At 41.8% G+C, this 22585-nt stretch overlaps 2 protein-coding genes across 4 annotated transcripts; both read left to right on the top strand.

The window, feature by feature from the left end:
• The first annotated feature begins 2164 nt into the window (after positions 1-2164).
• LOC311110353 (uncharacterized protein) lies at positions 2165-15458 on the top strand. 3 transcript variants are annotated; one of them, XM_084188898.1, is made up of 6 exons: positions 2165-2661; positions 3387-3469; positions 3651-3824; positions 11730-11894; positions 12378-12489; positions 14739-15458. In XM_084188898.1, exons 1-6 carry the CDS (start codon positions 2379-2381, stop codon positions 14900-14902), a joined length of 981 nt encoding a protein of 326 aa, XP_084045024.1. In that variant the 5' UTR covers positions 2165-2378; the 3' UTR covers positions 14903-15458. The 3 variants fall into 3 exon arrangements, with proteins under 3 accessions (XP_084045024.1, XP_084045023.1, XP_084045022.1); XM_084188897.1 differs by lacking the exons at positions 11730-11894; positions 12378-12489; positions 14739-15458 and having other exon boundaries at positions 2300-2661; positions 3651-4934; XM_084188896.1 differs by lacking the exons at positions 11730-11894; positions 12378-12489; positions 14739-15458 and having other exon boundaries at positions 2300-2661; positions 3384-3469; positions 3651-4934.
• Positions 14733-16747, top strand: LOC311110355 (uncharacterized protein). Its single transcript, XM_084188900.1, has 2 exons — positions 14733-14860; positions 15739-16747. Exon 2 carries the CDS (start codon positions 16123-16125, stop codon positions 16684-16686), a length of 564 nt encoding a protein of 187 aa, XP_084045026.1. The 5' UTR covers positions 14733-14860; positions 15739-16122; the 3' UTR covers positions 16687-16747.
• Positions 16748-22585: the final 5838 nt, after the last annotated feature.

Below are 22585 nucleotides of genomic sequence, written 5' to 3'. Positions count from 1 at the left end.
AAAAAATGAAAAAAAAAAAAAAAAAATGATGTAATTTATTTACCTTTATAGTAAATTATCTAAAAACACCTAAACTCCGATGTTTTTTATATTCGCATTCAGAAAGTACAGTTTTGACATAAATCTGTTTGAAAATCTATGGCAAGACCTGAAAATGGTTGTCTAGCAATGATCAACAACCAATTTGATAGAGCTTGAAGAATTTTTAAAAGAATAATGGGCAAATGTTGCACAATCCAAGTGTGGAAAACTCATAGAGACTTACCAGAAAGGTTCACAGCATGTATTGACTCAGGGGGTTGAATACTTATCTAATTAAGATACAGTTTTATTTGTGTTTTATTTGTCATGATTTTTTAAAATACAAACGTTGGACTTTTTCTTGCACTTTGACATTACAGAGTATTTTGTGTAGATCGTTGACAAAAAAAAGACAATTAAATCCATTTTAATCCCACTTTGTAACACAACAAAATATGGAAAAAGTCAAGTGGTGTGAATAATTTCTGACGGCACTGTATGTGGTAGCTTACAGTGCATTCGGAGAGTATTCAGAACCCTTGACTTTTTTCACATTTTGTCACGTTACAGCCTTATTCTAAAACAAAAACTCAACAATCTACACACAATACCCCATAATGACAGTGAAAACAGGTTTTTAGACATTTTTGCTAATTTATCAAAAATGTAAAACAAATACCTCATTTACATAAGTATTCAGACCCTTTGCTATGAGACTCGGAATTGAGCTCAGGTGCATCCTGTTTCCATTGATCATCCTTGAGATGTTTCTACAAGTTGATTGGAGTTCACCTGTGGACAATTCTCAGAGACAGCTTTGAAGGTCCCCAAGAACACAGTAGCCTTCATTCTTCTTTAAATGGAAGAAGTTGGAACCACCAAGACTCTTCCTAGAACTGGCCGCCTGGCCAAACTGAGCAATCGGGGGAGAAAGGCCTTGGTCAGGCAGGTGACCAAGAACATGATGGTCACTCTGACAGAGCTCGAGAGTTCCTCTGTGGCAATGGGAGAACCTTCCAGAAGGACAACCATCTCTGCAGCACTCCACCAATCAGGCCTTTATGGTAGAGTGGCCAGACGGAAGCCACTCCTCAGTAAAAGGCACATGAACGCCCGCTTGGAGTTTGCCAAAAGGCACCTAAAGGACTCTGACCATGAGAAACAAGCTTCTCTGGTTTGATGAAACCAAGATTTAACTCTTTGGCCTGAATGCCAAGCGTCACATCTGGAGGAAACCTGGCACCATCCCTCTGGTGAAGCATGGTGGTGGCAGCATCATGCTGTGGGGATGTTGTTCAGTGACAGGGACTGGGAGACTAGTCAGGATTGAGGAAAAGATTAACGGAGCAAAGTACAGAGAGATCCTTGATGAAAACCTGCTCCAGAGTGCTCAGTACCTCAGACTGGGGCGAGGGTTCACCTTCCAACAGGACAACGACCCTAAGCACACAGCCAAGACAACGCAGGAGTGGCTTCGGGACAAGTCTCTGAATGTCCTTGAGTGGCCCAGCCAGAGCCTGGACTTGAACCCGATCAAACATCTCTGGAGAGACCTGAAAATAGCTGTGCAGCGACGCTCCCCATCCAACCTGACAGAGCTTGAGAGGATCTGCAGAGAAGAATGGGAGAAACTCCCCAAATACAGGTGTGCCAAGCCTGTAGTGTCAAACCCAAGAAGACTTGAGGCTGTAATCGCTGCCAAAGGTGCTTCAACAAAGTATTGAGTAAAGGGTCTGAATACTTATGTAAATTTGATATTTCCGTTTTTTAAATTGTATAAATGTACCCGTTTTTGTTTTGTCATTATGGGGTATTGTGTGTAGATTGATAAGGGAAAAAATCATAATCATAATTTATTAGAAAAACACTGCAGATGCAGGAATGCCCACATGCAGGAACACCCTGAATCACACACTATTGGAGAGATGACATATTTGCTGAGGAATGTGATTAATTTTCATGAGTCATATTTTATTTGTTAATATTTTTATTTTCTGGTGTAATTTGTTGTGTAATTGTAAGATGCAGGGCTCCCTGTTAAAATAAAGGTAAAACTTGTTTTATAATAAAGTACAGTGCGCATACTCTTCATTTAGCCAAACCCTTTGAGCTATGACGCCTACCAATAACATCCTTTCTCTTCAGTGTAAACGGAAGTAAACAATGACCAAGAAACATTTCCACGTTAGCGTTTTTTTATTGTTGTTATTTAGACGTTTATCAACACAATGGAACTCAAAATGTGGACAATTTAACAGCACAGCATCACATTCTTACCCCATGTAGTCTTTAATTCGCGTTGTAGACAGGACTTGATTGATATATGTTATCTAGGTAACGCTAGCTAGCTGCTAACAATGGCTAACTGTATGGTTTTTCACACTCAAATAGCCTCCATTATGGAGGTGCTAGCGAATGCAGCAGTGGCAGATATTTGTAAACTCGTAGACAACGACTATGCAGTGTTTCGTTTGGAAATGTCTCAAAGCCAGAATGAAAACAGGTCATTGCGGAGGAAACTACAGCTACTGGAACTGAAGGTGGCACGGGAGCGCGCAGAGAGGACAATGCGAGATCGCGTAGTTGCCAGTCGTCCTAGTAGTGTCAAGATCCTCGACCGATACAGAGGAATGGCAAGAGGTACAATTTGTAGAAGGCCGAGGCTGCGCGGTCTGTCTCCCTATTCCCCTCTGCACATGTGTTCAGATGTGTTACCCAGAATTGGGTCTTGGTCCGTTTTTGGATAGTATACAGTAATTTCCCTGATTACTTTGCTAGCTATCTTGCACAGACAAAATGTCGTTCAGGTATTCTAACCAGATGCGCGCTACTTTTGGATGCAGATTGCAGAATGAAAGCAGGTCACCCAGTCGTCAGTCAGGGCCCCGAATAACTATTCATAGGTTGTTGTAACCAGAGCCATAGAATTTTGGGTTGTCATACGCGTATAATGTTTTGATTATTACTTGAACAGTCACTATGATTATATTTGGTTGTCTTTTTTTTTTATATAACTATTTTGGATACAGCAGTTAGTTCGAACGCTAACGCTCATTGACATAGACTGTAGCAAAGTTAGCCGAAAGAACCATCATTTTAAAGTATAATGCAGTTGATTTGCGATGATGACACAAACGTTATATTTAGCAGGACATTCATGCGAGCTTTAATCCAATTATAATCAAAAAGTAATGTGTAATGTGTTTTAATTTTTGTTGTTGCTGACGTTCTATGAGAACTTCCCCGTCTTCTGGAACCAAATTCTGCGCATAGCCCTGGTGCAGCAATGTTTGCAAACACAGAATGGGGTCTATACCGTTGAGCAGACAGTAGCTAACCTAAAAACCTATTTGTGAAACCAGCAGGACACAATAGATGGAGAGATGACCAACCAATCACTTTTGATGAGGGAAGTGGAACCTCAACCCAGCACATTATCGTGATAGAGGTTTGTGTAATAGTGTTGCATAATTTTTTTTAAACTTTGTAAATCAAATGTGTCCAGTTTATTTCTGAAAGGCTCCCCTCAGCTATTCACTTGCCATAGGGGAGCTTGTGAGACTTCCCTACAATATTGTTATCCAATTTTACTAATGTACCGGTAATAACCTCCCCTCTTCTTGTGTCAGTCTGCAGATGCAGAGGCTGCAGGTCCTGAGGTCAAGCTGGAGAGGTCTGAAGGAAAGGAGGACCCACGGCACAGCCGTGACATCCAGACTGGACTGGCTGGAGCGCCCCCTGTAGCTATGGAGGACCCCACCACTGCCCCAGCGCAGCCCAGGACCCGATGCAGTATCACGGAGGTCAGTGGAACGCCGAACGCCGTCCTCAAGTCAAAGACAGGCACCAAGACTTTAACTGTAACACACATGTTCTTACACACAGGATCTGACCACAGATCAGATCCAAAGAGGCTGGGGCCACTCGGCTGTCCTCCTGCTCCCGGCTCAGAGTATTTACCGGTATTTCACCAGAGCCAGAGGACGGTTAATTCCTGTGGGGATGGTGAAGCGTTAGAAACTGGTGGTGATGATCCTTCTTGTTCTTACACAACAGAGATGGACCCTGGCAACATGCCCTTGGGTTTAGAGACACAGACTGATCTGTCTAGAGGGGACTGGAACCAGTACAGTAGTAGTGTATACTCTGAAGGGTGCCTAGATAAGAAAGGGGAGGTTCTGGCTGTAGATGAAGTGACTGTGAAATTGGAGGGCGACGAATGGAATCCAGATAGTCACCTAGGAGATGGACACTCACAGGGCAGAGATTTGTTAGATTACGGGGAAATCATAGAGACAAATCAAAATGTTGCGACCCACTCCCCTTTACACGCGTTCAGGGATCACAACCCAGTGTCCACGTCGATGGGGCCTTCCGATTCACACGGCCGCGTCCTTTTCGATCAGGTATTGAACTCAAACGACAGGGCTAGACCCCAGGCTCGGAGAGGGGGAGCTACATCAGGCAATAGTAAAGAGAAGCGGTTCCTCTGCATGTTCTGTAACAAAGGCTTCAGCTGCCCCCAGAAGGTGGAGATCCACCAGAGGGTCCACACAGGGGTGAAACCCTTCAGCTGTACCCAGTGTCACATGTGTTTCGCTGAGGCTGGCACGCTGAAGAGGCACCAGAGGGTCCACACAGGGGAGAAACCCTACAGCTGCCCCCAGTGTGAGAAGAGGTTCTCCCGTCAGCACCAGCTGAAGATGCACATGAAGGTCCACACGGGAGAAAGGCCATTCGCCTGTACGCACTGTGGGAAGAGGTTCTCAGAGAGGAGATACCTCAGGATACACCAGCAGAAAAACCATTCCGCTCTATAAAATAGAAAGTAACCCTTCCACTCGATAGCTTCTGACGTTAACGTAAAACCCTGCATTAAAGGTAGACTCAGTGAGATTACGTAGATGCACAAAGTAAACAGCAGTAGTTGGTCAATTTACGCAACAACTAAGAGCGTTGAAGTGCAAGGCCCAGACATTGTGGGATATATAAGGCATATACAGTGGGGAGAACAAGTATTTGATACACTTCTTACGGAGCCACTCCTTAGTTGCCCTGGCTGTGTGTTTCGGGTCGTTGTCATGCCGGAAGACCCAGCCACGACCCATCTTCAATGCTCTTACTGAGGGAAGGAGGTTGTTGGCCAAGATGTCGCGATATATGGCCCCATCCATCCTCCCCTCAATACGGTGCTGTTGTCCTGTCCCCTTTGCAGAAAAGCATTCCCAAAGAATGATGTTTCCACCTCCATGCTTCACGGTTGGGATGGTGTTCTTGGGGTTGTACTCATCCTTCTACTTCCTCCAAACACGGCGAGTGGAGTTTAGACCAAAAAGCTCTATTTTTGTCTCATCAGACCACATGACCTTCTCCCATTCCTCCTCTGGATCATCCAGATGGTCATTGGTAAACTTCAGACGGGCCTGGACATGCGCTGGCTTGAGCAGGGGGACCTTGCGTGCGCTGCAGGATTTTAATCCATGACGGCGTAGTGTGTTACTAATGGTTTTCTTTGAGACTGTGGTCCCAGCTCTCTTCAGGTCATTGACCAGGTCCTGCCGTGTAGTTCTGGGCTGATCCCTCACCTTCCTCATGATCATTGATGCCCCACAAGGTGAGATCTTGCATGGAGCCCCAGACTGAGGGTGATTGACCGTCATCTTGAACTTCTTCCATTTTCTAATAATTGCGCCAACAGTTGTTGCCTTCTCACCAAGCTGCTTGCTTATTGTCCTGTAGCCCATCCCAGCCTTGTGCAGGTCTACAATTTTATCCCTGATGTCCTTACACAGCTCTCTGGTCGTGGCCATTGTGGAGAGGTTGGAGTCTGTTTGATTGAGTGTGTGGACAGGTGTCTTTTATACAGGTAACGAGTTCAAACAGGTGCAGTTAATACAGGTAATGAGTGGAGAACAGGAGGGCTTCTTAAAGAAAAACTAACAGGTCTGTGAGAGCCGGAATTCTTACTGGTTGGTAGGTGATCAAATATTTATGTTATGCAATAAAATGCAAATTAATTACTTAAAAATCATACAATGTGATTTTCTGGATTTTTGTTTTAGATTCCGTCTCTCACAGTTGAAGTGTACCTATGATAAAAATTACAGACCTCTACATGCTTTGTAAGTAGGAAAACCTGCAAAATCGGCAGTGTATCAAATACTTGTTCTCCCCACTGTATAAGCCTGACATTCAGAAGCTGAGCTATAACCTTCTAAAGTGTAGGAGTCAAAGAAATTGGGAAGTCATCTTATTCTCTTTTACAGAAAGTGAAACGATCAGTTGATAGCGAGAGTCACACATTGTATATGTATAATTAAATTGAGGGTTCATATAAATTATCATAATAAAACATATTTGGTAGCGGAATAACATTTGGGGAAATTGGGTCTAGACTTTATTTTCCTTATCCATTATTATTATAATTAAATAGCCTATCTAAAAGATGTAATGAGTAGAATTGCAGGAAATGAGCTTCAAAACAAAATTCCTAGGTCCCTCAAATTAAACAGAATCAAGCTTGCTATAGAATGTTCACAAATGCCCATTTCATTCTATTCAACTATTTTATTTTTTCCCAAGACACTTTTAATGACAAAATAAATGCAGTTTATCAAGTTCATGCAGATTTGAAGTTGAGACATGTGGATGTGTGGTTTTTATATGTTCTATTTAAAACTTGTTTATGTTTAATAAACAACAAATTTGACTTTTCATTCTTAGACTTTCATTGAGACTCCCTTTAATAGACATCACATTTGGCCATATACATCACACAACTTTATAACTAATATACACTTACTAAATATACAGTGGGGAAAAAAAGTATTTAGTCAGCCACCAATTGTGCAAGTTCTCCCACTTAAAAAGATGAGAGAGGCCTGTAATTTTCATCATAGGTACACGTCAACTATGACAGACAAATTGAGATTTTTTTTCTCCAGAAAATCACATTGTAGGATGTTTAATGAATTTATTTGCAAATTATGGTGGAAAATAAGTATTTGGTCACCTACAAACAAGCAAGATTTCTGGCTCTCACAGACCTGTAACTTCTTCTTTAAGAGGCTCCTCTGTCCTCCACTCGTTACCTGTATTAATGGCACCTGTTTGAACTTGTTATCAGTATAAAAGACACCTGTCCACAACCTCAAACAGTCACACTCCAAACTCCACTATGGCCAAGACCAAAGAGCTGTCAAAGGACACCAGAAACAAAATTGTAGACCTGCACCAGGCTGGGAAGACTGAATCTGCAATAGGTAAGCGAGTGGCGCAGTGGTCTAAGGCACTGCATCGCAGTGCTAGCTGTGCCACTAGAGATCCTGGTTCGAATCCAGGCTCTGTCGTAGCTGGCCGCGACCGGGAGACCCATGGGGCGGCGCACAATTGGCCCAGCGTTGTCCAGGGTAGGGGAGGGAATGGCCGGCAGGGATGTAGCTCAGTTGGTAGAGCATGGCGTTTGCAAAGCCAGGGTTGTGGGTTCGTTTCCCACGGGGGCCAGTATGAAAAAAATTATGTATGCACTAACTGTAAGTCGCTCTGGATAAGAGCGTCTGCTAAATGACTAAAATGTAAATGTAAATGTAAGCAGCTTGGTTTGAAGAATTCAACTGTGGGAGCAATTATTAGGAAATGGAAGACATACAAGACCACTGATAATCTCCCTCGATCTGGGGCTCCACGCAAGATCTCACCCCGTGGGGTCAAAATGATCACAAGAACGGTGAGGAAAAATCACAGAACCACACGGGGGGACCTAGTGAATGACCTGCAGAGAGCTGGGACCAAAGTAACAAAGCCTACCATCAGTAACACACTACGCCGCCAGGGACTCAAATCCTGCAGTGCCAGACGTGTCCCCCTGCTTAAGCCAGTACATGTCCAGGCCCATCTGAAGTTTGCTAGAGAGCATTTCAAGGTCCTGGAGTGGCCTAGCCAGTCTCCAGATCTCAACCCCATAGAAAATCTTTGGAGGGAGTTGAAAGTCTGTGTTGCCCAGCGACAGCCCCAAAACATCACTGCTCTAGAGGAGATCTGCATGGAGGAATGGGCCAAAATACCAGCAACAGTGTGTGAAAACCTTGTGAAGACTTACAGAAAACGTTTGACCTGTGTCATTGCCAACAAAGGGTATGTAACAAAGTATTGAGAAACTTTTGTTATTGACCAAATACTTATTTTCCACCATAATTTGCAAATAAATTCATTAAAAATCCTACAATGTGATTTTCTGGAATTTTATTTCTCATTTTGTATGTCATAGTTGACGTGTACCTATGATGAAAATTACAGGCCTCTCATCTTTTTAAGTGGGAAAACTTGCACAATTGGTGGCTGACTAAATACTTTTTTCCCCCACTGTACAGTGCATTCGGAAAGTAGTCAGACCCCTTGACTTTTTCCAAATTTTGTTACATTACAGCCTTATTCCTATAATGACAAAGTAAAAACAGGTTTGTAGAAATTTTTGCAAATGTATTACAAATAAAAAACTGAAATGTAACATTTACATAAGTATTCAAACCCTTTACTCAGTACTTTGCTGAATCACTGTTTGCAGCGATTACAGCCTTGAGTCTTCTTGGGTATGCTTGGCACACCTGTATTTGGGGAGTTTCTTCCATTCTTTTCTGCAGATCCTCTCAAGCTCTGTCAGGTTGGATGGGGAGTGTCGCTGCACAGCTATTTTCAGGTCTCTCCAGAGATGTTCGATCGGGTTCAAGTCCGGGCTCTGGCTGGGCCACTCAAGGACATTCAGAGACTTGTCCCGAAGCCACTCCTGCGTTGTCTTGGCTGTGTGCTTTGGGTCGTTGTCCTGTTGGAAGGTGAACCTTCGCCCCAGTCTGAGGTCCTGAGCACTCTGGAGCAGGTTTTCATCAAGGATCTCTCTGTACTTTGCTCCATTCATCTTTCCCTTGATCCTGACTAGTCTCCCAGTTCCTGCCGCTGAAAAATATCCCCACAGCATGATGCTGCCATCACCATGCTTCTCCGTGGGATGGTGCCAGATTTCCTCCAGACGTGACGCTTGGCATTCAGGCCAAAGCGTTCAATCTTGGTTTCATCAGACCAGAGAAACTTGTTTCTCATGGTCTGAGAGTCCTTTAGGTGCCTCTTGGCAAACTCCAAGCGGGCGTTCATGTGCCTTTACTGAGGAGTGGCTTCCATCTGGCCAGTCTACCATAAAGGCCTGATTGGTGGAGTGCTGCAGAGATGGTTGGGATTCTGGAAGGTTCTTCCATCTCCACAGAGGAACTCTGGAGCTCTGTCAGAATGACCATCAGGTTCTTGGTCACCTCCCTGACCAAGGCCCTTCTCCCCCGATTGCTCAGTTTGGCCGGGCGAACAGCTCTAGGGAGAGTCTTGGTGGTTCCAACTTCTTCCGTTTAAGAATTATGGAGGCCACTGTGTTCTTGGGGACCTTCAATGCTGCAGAAATATTTTGGTACCTTTCCTCAGATCTGTGCCTCGACACAATCAGACAGACAATTCCTTCGACCTCATGGCTTGATTTTTGCTCTGACATGCACTGTCATCAACTGTGGGACCTTATATACAGGTGTGTGCCTTTCCTAATCATGTCCAATCTATTTAATTTACCACAGGTGGACTCAAATCAAGTTGTAGAAACATCTCAATTTCGAGTCTCATTGCAAAGGGTCTGAATACATGTAAATAATGTATTTCAGTTGTTTTATTTTGAATACATTTGCAAAAATGTCTAAAAACCTGTTTTTGCATTGTCATTATGGGGTATTGTGTGTAGATTTATGAGGAACAGAATAAGGCTGTAACGTAACAAGATGTGGAAAAAGGGAAGGGGTCTGAATACTTTCCGAATACACTGTACCTACACATACACACACTAACAAACGCCTATTTATTTGGAACGGCAAGCCAAACAAAATTGAACGGGCCTATTTATATAATGAATTCGGAGGGAAGAAATTATTAAATATTAAAGTATTGGACCTCTCACTAAATGCTTCAGTCATACAAAAGCTATACTTAAATCTGAACTGGTTCTCCCCGTGTTCAAGAATGGCCTTTTTTCCCTTTATTCAAAAATCATCTCCAAAATATCCCTATTTTTAAAACAAGCCTTAAAAAGCTGGTTACAATTTCAGTTTAATCCACCAGAAAAGACAGGACAAATATTATGGTTAAACTCAAATATACTAATTGATTTTAAAAAACATTATTTTTTAGAGAAAAATAAATACAAACGGTATAATATTTGTAAAATATGTCATAAATAGGACTGGTGGAGTTTTCACACATGCAGTTAACAAAAATATATGGAAATGTCTGCTCTATCCAAAATTGGTTAAAGAAAATTGTGATAAATAAAAAAGTATACCAGTTTCATTTAAGGACCAAAAAATTGACAGCTGCGCCTTACAGGTTGCGAAATAGTTGGGAAGAGATTTTTGATATACTGATTCCATGGCACATGGTTTATGAACTGATACACAAAATGATGGCGGATTCAAAACTTCAAGTTTTTAAATTTAAATTATTATACAAAGTTCTTGCCACCAATAGAATGTTATATACAATTTATACAACGGGGGGGGGGGGGGGTCTAATCCTGGACGCTGGTTGGTTAAAACGGCATTCCAGCCGGTGTCTATTTCAGAAGTTACCACAGGCTAAAGCTATGACGTTGAAATGCCTGTTTACTCTGTTCCATCACACTGCACAATCCACTGTCTCATCAGCCCAACCAGGCAATTTATAAACTTGATCTCCACTGTAAAAAGCATCTAGACATTATCTCCCATTTCTTTTAGACTAGCAATTGGTTTTCAACAGTGGAGATTTGTATAAAACTTGCAGTCTGTCTTTCTGACATTTGCAACATTGTTTCAATATTGAAATTCTGTCGGGACGAGACAGACAGGCAGGCAGCTTTTCTCAGCCAGTCGAAATCATGAATCAGCATAATTTTTATGGACATATACAAAGAAATCGATCAATAATATAATAATACTCATAGCAAAAATGTTTATCTTTAATTTACAATCTGTAGAAACTATGAGAATAGAAAGGTTCAGAAATGTTGTGAAACATAACAGCACAGTTGAGAAATATATGGCAATTCGAAATCAAAACTGGATGGTCTTCAGAGATAGATGGGAGGGCTTGAGGGTAGCTGAAGGCTGGGTGTGAATACTAATGTAAATTAAATTTCTGTATTTCATTTTCAATACATTTGCTAAAATTTCTAAAAATATGTTTTCACTTTGTCATTATAGGGTATTGGGTGAGTAGATGGGTGAGAAAAAAATCGAATTCATTTTTAATTCAGGCTGTAACACAACTAAATGTGGAATAAGTTGAAAGCTGGGAGGAAAAAAGAAAGGGAAAAGAGAAGTAATTGTAAAATATACTGTGTCCGTAAAAATTGATATAGGCTGTATGAACTGGAAGTTGTCCATTAGTTTACACCAATTAGGGGAGGGTTGGTAGGGAAAAAAAATAATAAACTACTGTACACGTCAAAATAGTTTAGTCGGGTTTGTCTGATGATGACTTTTGACTTATCATAGCTGACTTATATGAGGTCATTCTGTAACTACAGTATAGGACTCAAACGTAGTGGGGATGGGTAAACACTCCATGTTGAAAGTGTGTTTATTATCTGTGTGTACGTACCTGAGGGAGTGTATGTCTGTGTAATCTGTATCACCTGTCTCTTCCAGGAGGAGGAGGGTCCAGAGGTGCTGCTGGTGAAGGAGGAGGGGTGTGAGGAGGGTCTGGGGAACCCTGAGGGGACCATGGTCATGGAGGACAACCAGACTACAACTCCTCCTGAACCCACAGAGGAACCAGCTGAGCAGCACAGGACTACACACAGTCTCACTGAGGTGAGCCCACTGTGAACTACTGTCTGAATGGTATTATGTCAGGGCCTGTATCCAGAGAGCCTCTCAGAGCAGAAGTTCAGTTTTGCCTGCGTTGTTTCCTGTTATTAGTTGATTTTGGTTGAGCATCCCCATATCTGTTTGATCAGCTGTTGTCAGCCGAAAAGAGTATAACATCCGGGCATTTAAGGTATACTAGAATTTCGAAACGTTGCATACTATTAAACATTATTTATTTCGCATACTAAACAGCCTACTATTTAATAATAATAATAATTTAGGACACATGTATGGGTATTTCGGACACGGCCCATGTCTTTGAATGATCAAACCATGAAAGCGTGACAAATAATCTAATCTAACATGTTTGCATAGTATCAAATCAACTAAAATGTTTGAATAGTAATCATAGCAATACCTTATTGCCCAATCAGAAGATGCTCCATAGCAGGGTGCTCATATCCTCTTACTCTGTATCTCTTACAGTCAGTAGACATGGAGGATGGGAAGCCTGATCTGCTGCTAGTCAAAGAGGAGACAATAGAAGACGGACCAGAGAGCATTGATCTGCTGAGTGGACTAAAGATGGGGGCGCAAGGTAAGGGAAAAATAGGATTCATATAATATCCAATAAATATAGTACCCAACATCCGATTTGGACCAAACATTTTTCTAACAATGAGTAAGACATGAGGAATCTAAATAAATGGTCAAGCCACCCATGGACCCCCCACGCCAATCCCACCTTAACAACGAGTATACAGTATCAGTTCTCAATGTCTAACTAGTATGGAGCTGCGGCTCGGAGTATTGTTTCTTCATCCTATGTAATGTATTCTTAGCGAATTTGGTGATGGTTTCTTTCCCCTGTTCAGAGAAATTATTCATTGCATATCCAAATCATCTATAAGTAACATCATCGAGTTACACAATACATTTTTAGATACTTCAGGATGATTTGGACATGAAGCATGAAAATGCTAATATAGGTACCATTGACTTGCATTGGATTTGTGCTACAAATGCTAAAAAGTTAGCATTTGAAACAGTGGGGAACAAAAGCAACGCATGGATTGCTGTCATACCTTTTCCATACACTGCTTACAGGGAAAGGAAACCAATATCTAATTTAGTAATTTGGGTGAACTATCCCTTAAACATTGAGGGGTGGGGATTCTTTAAAAAATAAATAACTTGGAACAGCACCATCTAGTGGTCAGAACCTGGTAATATCAGGATGTAGGATGGGACATAAACCTAACAACTTAAAAGACACATTTCTCTGAACAGGAAAAAAAAAATACATCACCAAATTCTCTGGGAATACATTACATAGGATGAAGAAACAATACTCCGAGCCGCAGCGCCATACTATATATCAGACATAGAGAACTATATACTCGTTGTTGGTTGACAATTTCTCTGGATTCCTCATTTCTAATTCATTGTTAGTAAAAAATGTGGTCCAAATAGGATGTTATGGACTATATTCATTGAACATTATATGAATCCTATAAATTAAAAGGGCCAATTTTGGTGCTATCAATTAGCTTAATTTCTCAGAGATGAAATTATATTTCAACAAAATAATGTTGCAGGAATGCTAATCTTATCTGTTTCGAACAACAGAAACAATTTCAGAACAATCTGAGGTGGTGGGTGTCGAAATCCTCTTTCTTGTGCTTTTTGAGGTGCATCCTTACCAGGAGTCCACCCGCACATTCTGATACAGAAATTAATTGCATCACATGCAAAAATGGGTCTGGACAATTAGCTGACAGTGTAAGACGCTTAGTTCCTGACACTTTTCATCACTTGCGACTTAAATTCATATCCCCAGTGGGGTCATAATTTTTCTTTTGACATGTGGACATTCATTGTGGTATTGTATTTAGAAGAAAATGCAGTCATCACCTTAAAAATGAAGATTAAGAATTTATTTCATAAGGCTCTAGGCCTAAGACTTTCTTCAGCCTTCTTCACAAACATACTGCTAGGACCTAATAATGTCTTAGTATACGAGGCTGCATGGATGTGTACACTTGCTTACTTGTAGGTTAGGGCTACATAATTTGATATGCGTTTTTTGAATCATTATCTAGCCTACCTTGTCACACATGTGTAACAAAGTGTAAATTGACTGGTCTGGCTATGTTCACCAAGTGTCCAGTGAGGGCGCAGCTTCTCCAGGAATCTACTGAGGTGAAGCCTAGCCTTCTTCTGGCTTCACAACTTGAAGTCACTCAGACCGAAACACAGGCTATAGGATAGGCCTAATTCAGAAATATTTGTAGCTACAATGAATATAGGCGAAGTTACATAGACGTGTACACTTAATTGTAGGATTTATATGCATTTTGGTAATCGGCTACTTCATCACATTTGCGCTATTTCACTCGACGACCAGCAGTGGAGGATTTTCTCTTTTAAAATAATCTTGGCCTGAATGGGATTTGAACTCACAGCCACCATATGCCAACATGTGGCGTAGACCACTTTAGTGGATGACGCCACTACTCCGCTTAGACCATGGGTAATAAATTCAACCAAGCAGTTGGATGGTTTAACAATCTGCCACTGTTGGCCAAATTTACCTGTTGAACAAATGCGAATGGATGGCAGCTCTACCGTTTAAGGTCTCTGATAGGTTGATTTGTTATTTTGTTACCGGATATAATTATGTGCTCAGCTGGCCGTCCACAGAATTGTGGCTCATTTGGCCATGTTGCCCTATGAGAAAAGCTAGCAGCTAGCCATTTTAGACCGATGGTTTAAACCATGGTCTAAGCAAAAGTTCACAAGTATGGCCCCCATATGTAAAGTCTATTTTCTAACCTCTTCCTGCAGGTGGTTGGCTGGAGGCTAACAGAGGAGACTGGGCGGTCATCTTGGATTCCCAGACTGGTGCAGCCAAGGCCCCGGGGGACGACATCATTGAGCAGGCCAACACCAGAGGCGACAAAGTGGAGGTCAGTGGATGGAAATCCATTTGTTTGTTTTTTACCAGCTGAAGATGCACCTGAAGGTCCACACAGGAGAGAGGCTGTTTGCCTGTACGCACTGCGGGAAGATGTTATTAGAGAGGAGCTACTTTAGGATACACCAGCAGAAAATGCACACGGCCCATGTATAGAGTATAGTGACATGTAATGTAGTACTAGTTAGTTTGTTTGTAGTTAATTCTGTAGGTTTCGGATGTAGTAGGGAACTGAATGAGGTGAACTGAGGAAAGAATGAGTATGATGAAGCAGAGTAGATGATATGGTGATGGTTGGTGTAATGGTGTCTGTAGAAATGCTTCACTGATGAAAAGTGACAACCTTGTCCTGTTGTTTGATGCTGGTGTTTTATAATGGAGGAAGTTATAGTGCCTTAATTCATGTTTACTTGACAGGAAGTAGTGAAGCTGTGTGTAATGTTGAACCTTTTCTAAAATATTTAAAAATTCATTTTGTCAAAGCGAGGGTACCATATTTTTAAAGAAAAGGTAAAGTGTTACCATAGTGAGAAAAGTTATTGTATTTGTCACATATCGTTTTGTGCAATAAAAGTACTGTACTTCACGTTATGTGAGTGTATGACCATTTTGTTTAAATTAAACACAAAATCAACTCGGTGCTGACTGACTTCCCTTATCTCAGTCAAACCAAAACATTATATTAAATAATTTAATCAACACATAAGGACATTTTTTATAATAAACTCCAATGGCTCCATATTGTTAGGTGCTTGAATCACAGTGTTAGAGGCTTGACTGTGGTTAACATTTTATGTCATGTTTCTGTGTGCACAGCAAAGAGTTTCTTATATTAACTTTATGCTTTTCTGTACAATCGTTGTTTTGAAGTGTGCAGTCCATGAGGACCTGCTGAAATCCGGTGTTGCTGGCGGGAGAGACTGGACCTCTGAGGTGGCGGGTCACAAACCCTGGCACCAGATCAGAACCCTGGAGCAGGAGCCGTTGCGCTTCCTTCACGAGTCAGAACCAGGACCCAACCACGAGGGACAGAGACTCCACCACCACCACCAGCACCACACAGAACACAACCAGTGGACAGGTGGACTGAACAACCTCAGTCCTGGTGGTCATCAGAGAGACAGAGGCTCCAGTCAGGGATCCAGTCTGCAGCCCACACTCTTCTCTTCACAGTCTCAGTGCAGGGATGAAGCAGGACCTGGGGCTGATAGAGATAGACCCTCCTGTTCCTATGATACAAGCACCACAGTCTCCATGATGAACAGAGCAGGTCACCCTGCGCTTCAGCCTTCACAGAGAGTGGTGGGAGACCCCCCTGGTGGTAGTCTATCAGGAAGTCTGCCTTCTCCTTCAGGGTCTCGTCTAATGACTAGTGACTGGGTTCATAGAAGGCCTGGGTCTAGCCTTCCACAGTTACCTCATAGTTATCCCACAAATACAGACAGGGCCGGGATGGGCGTTCACCACGAGAGGTACCTAGCCTATAACACAGCACACAATCCCAACAACACCCAAACAATGGCTAGAGGTCAAGGAGGGAGCACAAAGACTAACCACCTGAGGGTGGTGGCTCCTGCTTCTACCTCCTCTGGTGTCATTGGGTCACAACGTGGGAGGCCGAGCATTAGGACGGACGCCGACAAGCCATATGCCTGCCCTACGTGTGGGAAGCGCTTCGCTAAGACGAAATATATCAAGCAGCACCAGACCGTTCACACCAACGAGAGACCCTTCAAGTGCAAACTATGTTACAAGAGCTTCTCCTTCCAGAGTAACCTTATCAAACATAGGAGTGTCCACAACGGGGAGAAATCTTAGCAGTGTGGCTTGAGATGTATGGGGATATCTGGGAACCATTCTTTAGTATTGCTGACATATTATACCTATAATGTGAAGTGTCTTAGAGAGAGTTTTATTTATTTATTACAAAGTCCCTCAGTTGAGCATCTGGGTACGCTCTAATTTGGAGGCGAAAGAAACGCACACCTGTTTAGGCGAGGTGCTGGCTAGCGCAGTAGAACACTTGAAAAATAAAAGGAGAGCCGCACACTCTAGAAGCTCAGATGCAATAATTTAATAACCTAATAACCAACGTTTCGACAGAAAAGCTGACGTTGGTTATTAGGTTATTAAATTATTGCATCTGAGCTCCTAGAGTGTGCGGCTTTCCTTTTCTTTTTCAAGTACGCTCACATTCTCACATGATACAGACTTGTTGTTTGGTGTGCTGGCATAGTCAATCCATTTGAATTCACTCACTTTTTGACAGCATCCTTTATGATTTTAAACAAAACGTTCCATGCACGTTTGCCCATGGAAGAAGTTGTCAGAAAGTGACACGTAAATTCCGATGTTGCAGCTTCGATCCTAGTTCACATTATCTGAGTTTTTTTGTGTTGTGCCCGCCATCAGTTGAAACACAACATGCTCTTGAATACAGGGTGGGTGTCATTTCAATCATATAAATATAATTTATAGAATGGACCTATCCCTTCAGACTACTGCAATTTAGCTGGTACACCATTTACATTTTTATTGAATTGACATATTTACTTTTAATTACTATCACAAAGATGACCTTCGTCCACCCACCGTTTAATGTCAACATAAATGGTCATATCTATTCTCTATTTTTCAATAGGTTTCCTATGGAGGATTGGCAGTATAATTTAGAGTGTGCGACTATTTATTTATATAGCTTACAGTATAATTTAAAACAACAGCTAATTCCCATTCAAGTCAACATTCTCGGATGTGTGGACCTCTAACCATCTTTGTGGTACCATTTTGAAATTTAAAATGTTAGTACATTTATCAGCCAAAACATGACACCAACCATGTATTCAAGAGCGTGTTGTGTCTCAACTGATGGCGGGCACAACACAAAAACCTTAGATGATTTAAAATAGGGTACAACATATGCGAATATGAAAATAATTCTCATTTTACAGGTTTTTAGATAATTGACGTTACATTTTCTTTTTTGACTTTATTTTCTTTTCTTTTAAATAAAATAAATCTCCAGCAATAAAATAGTTTGACAACCCAGTTTGTACGCTTTTAAATATCAATCCAATTTCCAGTGATGAAGACATGGATGTCTCACCTTTTATCTCTTGAATGTTTTGGTATTCAGGTCCAAACAGTTACTTTCTGAGCACTTCTACAATGGGTTTTGTTCAAATCAAAAGGGGTGCCATCAAAAAGTGATTTGAATTCAAATGGATTTACCCATAGCTGAAACACTGTCATTGAAGTGTAACATCATATTTCCCCTCTGAATTTGGTTTTGGCTATGTTCTATTCATAACAAATATAATATCCCTCTTTTTTATAACACCTTTATAACACCCCCTTCCCCCCCGACATTATTTGGCATAATCAGGTGACACCTGTTCCTTTATGTAAAATGTTTTATCAAATCTGTGTCATGAGTGGGTTACACTGGCGAAAAAGGAAGGAAATGAGAAGTAAAGTGGTGGTGGAAATAGGAAACCCCTAGACTCGTTTTTAGTCGGAGTGAGGGTTTTGGACCAATGTAACCTGGGAGATCCGTTTGAAGTCTCGATAAATGTCATGCATGAGGCGTTGGGTGAAGTGGCGTCAGTAAGGGTCACAAGAAGTGGGCTTATATAGCTTTTTTTTGTGTCAACGAAGCAGAAGAAGCGTGCATTGTGCCTCAAGAAGATATGAGTGGAATGTTTTGTATATGGATCTTCAAAGCAGAGCGGCTATCAAGGAGGTTATATCTGGGGTGGCGCATAAAGTACGTGCAGATTTAATACCTGAGGAAGTAGATGGAGTTGTTGGTGCAGATTGACTGACCCGTGTGGTAGATCGAGTGAAGAAATTAACTTCATCCATACTTTTGTTTACAGCCGAGGCATTGCAAAAAATCATTTTAAAGGATGGTCTGCCCTCACAGGCCTCCGAGCCTGTTTAGTTGGGATGTGACATGAATGTGACTGAAGGAGTGGGATGGGTTTTTTCAGGGGCGGACTGGGACAAGAATTCGGGCCTGGCATTTTTTCCACACCAGCCCACATCACTGCGCGTGCTGGCAACAATTTCCCCCTGGTGTCATTAACTGTTCCAGTTGGTAGCACCAGCCCATGATACGGTCGAACCCAAAACAACCCAAATCATGAGTTATCACCTAATAAAGTCATTCATAGTGCACATGTTTTTTACATTTCCCCAATATTCCTTTCCAAAATCTGGTCACCTTAATTTTGACAGTAAAATATAGCAACTATAGTCAAATTGTCAACCCAAAATTCATGACATTCACTGTATCAGGATGCATATCAAAGTATCATGAACTCCTACATAACACATCCAAGCAGGAATGTATGAGTTCATGATATTTTGATATGCATCCTAATCCAGTGATTATGAATTTTGACTTTGAATGTATGTTTGCGTGACCTTAGCTCAGCCTATCAGAAAACTGGGCCGGCCCATCCTGGTAGGGGGGCCGGCCATTGCCTACTGATCAGCCAAAGGCTCATTATAGATTAGTATAACAGAGAAATTGGGCAAAATATTTAATAAAGGCCCATGGGCCACCGGCCATGTCACCTTTCTCATTGTTTTATTTATATATATAAACTCAGCAAAAAAAGAAACATCCTTTCACTGTCAACTGTGTTTATTTTCAGCAAACTTAACATGTGTAAATATTTGTATTTGAAGAAAGTAGAGGAAGAGGGGTCAAGGGGGAGGAGTGGTGAGAGTAGTAGATACAGTTGAAGTCGGAAGTTTACATTCACTTAGGTTGGAGTCATTTAAACTCGTTTTTCAACCATCCCACAAATGTCTTGTTAACAAACTATAGTTTTGGCAAGTCTGTTAAGACATCTACTTTGTGCATGACACAAGTAGTTTTTCCAACAATTGTTTACAGACATATTATTTCACTTATAATTCACTGTATCACTATTCCAGTGGGTCAGAAGTTTACATACAGTGGGGGAAAAAAGTATTTAGTCAGCCACCAATTGTGCAAGTTCTCCCACTTAAAAATATGAGAGAGGCCTGTAATTTTCATCATAGGTACAACTATGACAGACAAAATGAGAAAATTAAATCCAGAAAATCACATTGTAGGATTTTTAATGAATTTATTTGCAAATTATGGTGGAAAATAAGTATTTGGTCACCTACAAACAAGCAAGATTTCTGGCTCTCACAGACCTGTAACTTCTTCTTTAAGAGGCTCCTCTGTCCTCCACTAGTTACCTGTATTAATGGCACCTGTTTGAACTTGTTATCAGTATAAAAGACACCTGTCCACAACCTCAAACAGTCACACTCCAAACTCCACTATGGCCAAGACCAAAGAGCTGTCAAAGGACACCAGAAACAAAATTGTAGACCTGCACCAGGCTGGGAAGAATGAATCTGCAATAGGTAAGCAGCTTGGTTTGAAGAAATCAACTGTGGGAGCAATTATTAGGAAATGGAAGACATACAAGACCACTGATAATCTCCCTCGATCTGGGGCTCCACGCAAGATCTCACCCCGTGGGGTCAAAATGATCACAAGAACGGTGAGCAAAAATCCCAGAACCACACGGGGGGACCTAGTGAATGACCTGCAGAGAGCTGGGACCAAAGTAACAAAGCCTACCATCAGTAACACACTACGCCGCCAGGGACTCAAATCCTGCAGTGCAAGACGTGTCCCCCTGCTTAAGCCAGTACATGTCCAGGCCCGTCTGAAGTTTGCTAGAGTGCATTTGGATGATCCAGAAGAGGATTGGGAGAATGTCATATGGTCAGATGAAACCAAAATATAACTTTTTGGTAAAAACTCAACTCGTCGTGTTTGGAGGACAAAGAATGCTGAGTTGCATCCAAAGAACACCATACCTACTGTGAAGCATGGGGGTGGAAACATCATGCTTTGGGGCTGTTTTTCTGCAAAGGGACCAGAACGACTGATCCGTGTAAAGGAAAGAATGAATGGGGCCATGTATCGTGAGATTTTGAGTGAAAACCTCCTTCCATCAGCAAGGGCATTGAAGATGAAACGTGGCTGGGTCTTTCAGCATGACAATGATCCCAAACACACCGCCCGGGCAACGAAGGAGTGGCTTTGTAAGAAGCATTTCAAGGTCCTGGAGTGGCCTAGCCAGTCTCCAGATCTCAACCCCATAGAAAATCTTTGGAGGGAGTTGAAAGTCCGTGTTGCCCAGCGACAGCCCCAAAACATCAATGCTCTAGAGGAGATCTGCATGGAGGAATGGGCCAAAATACCAGCAACAGTGTGTGAAAACCTTGTGAAGACTTAAAGAAAACGTTTGACCTGTGTCATTGCCAACAAAGGGTATATAACAAAGTATTGAGAAACTTTTGTTATTGACCAAATACTTATTTTCCACCATAATTTGCAAATAAATTCATTAAAAATCCTACAATGTGATTTTCTGGGAAAATAATTCTCATTTTGTCTGTCATAGTTGACGTGTACCTATGATGAAAATTACAGGCCTCTCATCTTTTTAAGTGAGAGAACTTGCACAATTGGTGGCTGACTAAATCATTTTTTCCCCCACTGTACACTAAGTTGACTGTGCCTTTACACAGCTTGGAAAATTCAAGAAAATGATGTCAGGCTTTAGAAGCTTCTGATAGGCTAATTGACATAATTTGAGTCAATTGGAGGTGTACCTGTGGATGTATTTCAAGGTCTACCTTCAAACGCAGTGCCTCTTTGCTTGACATCATGGGAGAATCTAAAGAAATCAGCCAAGACCTCAGAAAAAATTGTAGACCTCCACAAGTCTGGTTCATCCTTGGGAGCAATTTCCAAACGCCTGAAGGTACCACGTTCATATGTACAAACAATAGTACGCAAGTATAAACACCATGGGACCACGCAGCAGTCATACCGCTCAGGAAGGAGACGCTTTCTGTCTCCTAGAGATGAACGTACTTTGGTGCGAAAAGTGCAAATCAATCCCAGAACAACAGCAAAGGACCTTGTGAAGATGCTGGAGGAAACAGGTACAAAAGTATCTATATCCACAGTAAAACGAGTCCTATATCGATATAACCTGAAAGGCCGCTCAGCAAGGAAGAAGCCACTGCTCCAAAAGCGCCATAAAAAAGCCAGACTACGGTTTGCAACTCACATGGGGACAAAGATCATACTTTTTGTAGAAATGTCCTCTGGTCTGATGAAACAAAAATAGAACTGTTTGGCCATAATGACCATCGTTATGTTTGGAGGAAAAAGGGGGTAGCTTGCAAGCCGAAGAACACCATCCCAACCGTGAAGCACAGGGGTGGCTGCATCATACTGTGAGGGTGCTTAGCTGCAGGAGGGACTGGTGCACTTCACAAAATAGATGGCATCATGAGGAAGGAAAATTATGTGGATATATTGAAGCAACATCTCAAGACATCAGTCAGGAAGTTAAAGCTTGGTCGCAAATGGGTCTTCCAAATGGACAATGACCCCATGCATACTTCCAAAGTTGTGGCAAAATGGCTTAAGGACAAAAAAGTCAAAGTATTGGAGTGGCCATCACAAAGCCTTGACCTCAATCCTTTAGAACATTTGTGGGCAGAACTGAAAAAGTGTGTGCGAGCAAGGAGGCCTACAAACCTGACTCAGTTACACCAGCTCTGTCAGGAGGAATGGGCCAAAATTCACCCAACTTATTGTGTGAAGCTTGTGGAAGGCTACCTGAAATGTTTGACCCAAGTT

This window comes from Coregonus lavaretus, assembly GCF_964263955.1.
Source record: "Coregonus lavaretus genome assembly, contig: SUPER_35_unloc_3, whole genome shotgun sequence".
NCBI classification, from domain to species: Eukaryota; Metazoa; Chordata; class Actinopteri; order Salmoniformes; family Salmonidae; genus Coregonus; species Coregonus lavaretus.
The sequence above is the reverse complement of the archived record's forward strand: the minus strand, read 5'-3'. Positions and strand labels throughout refer to the sequence as shown.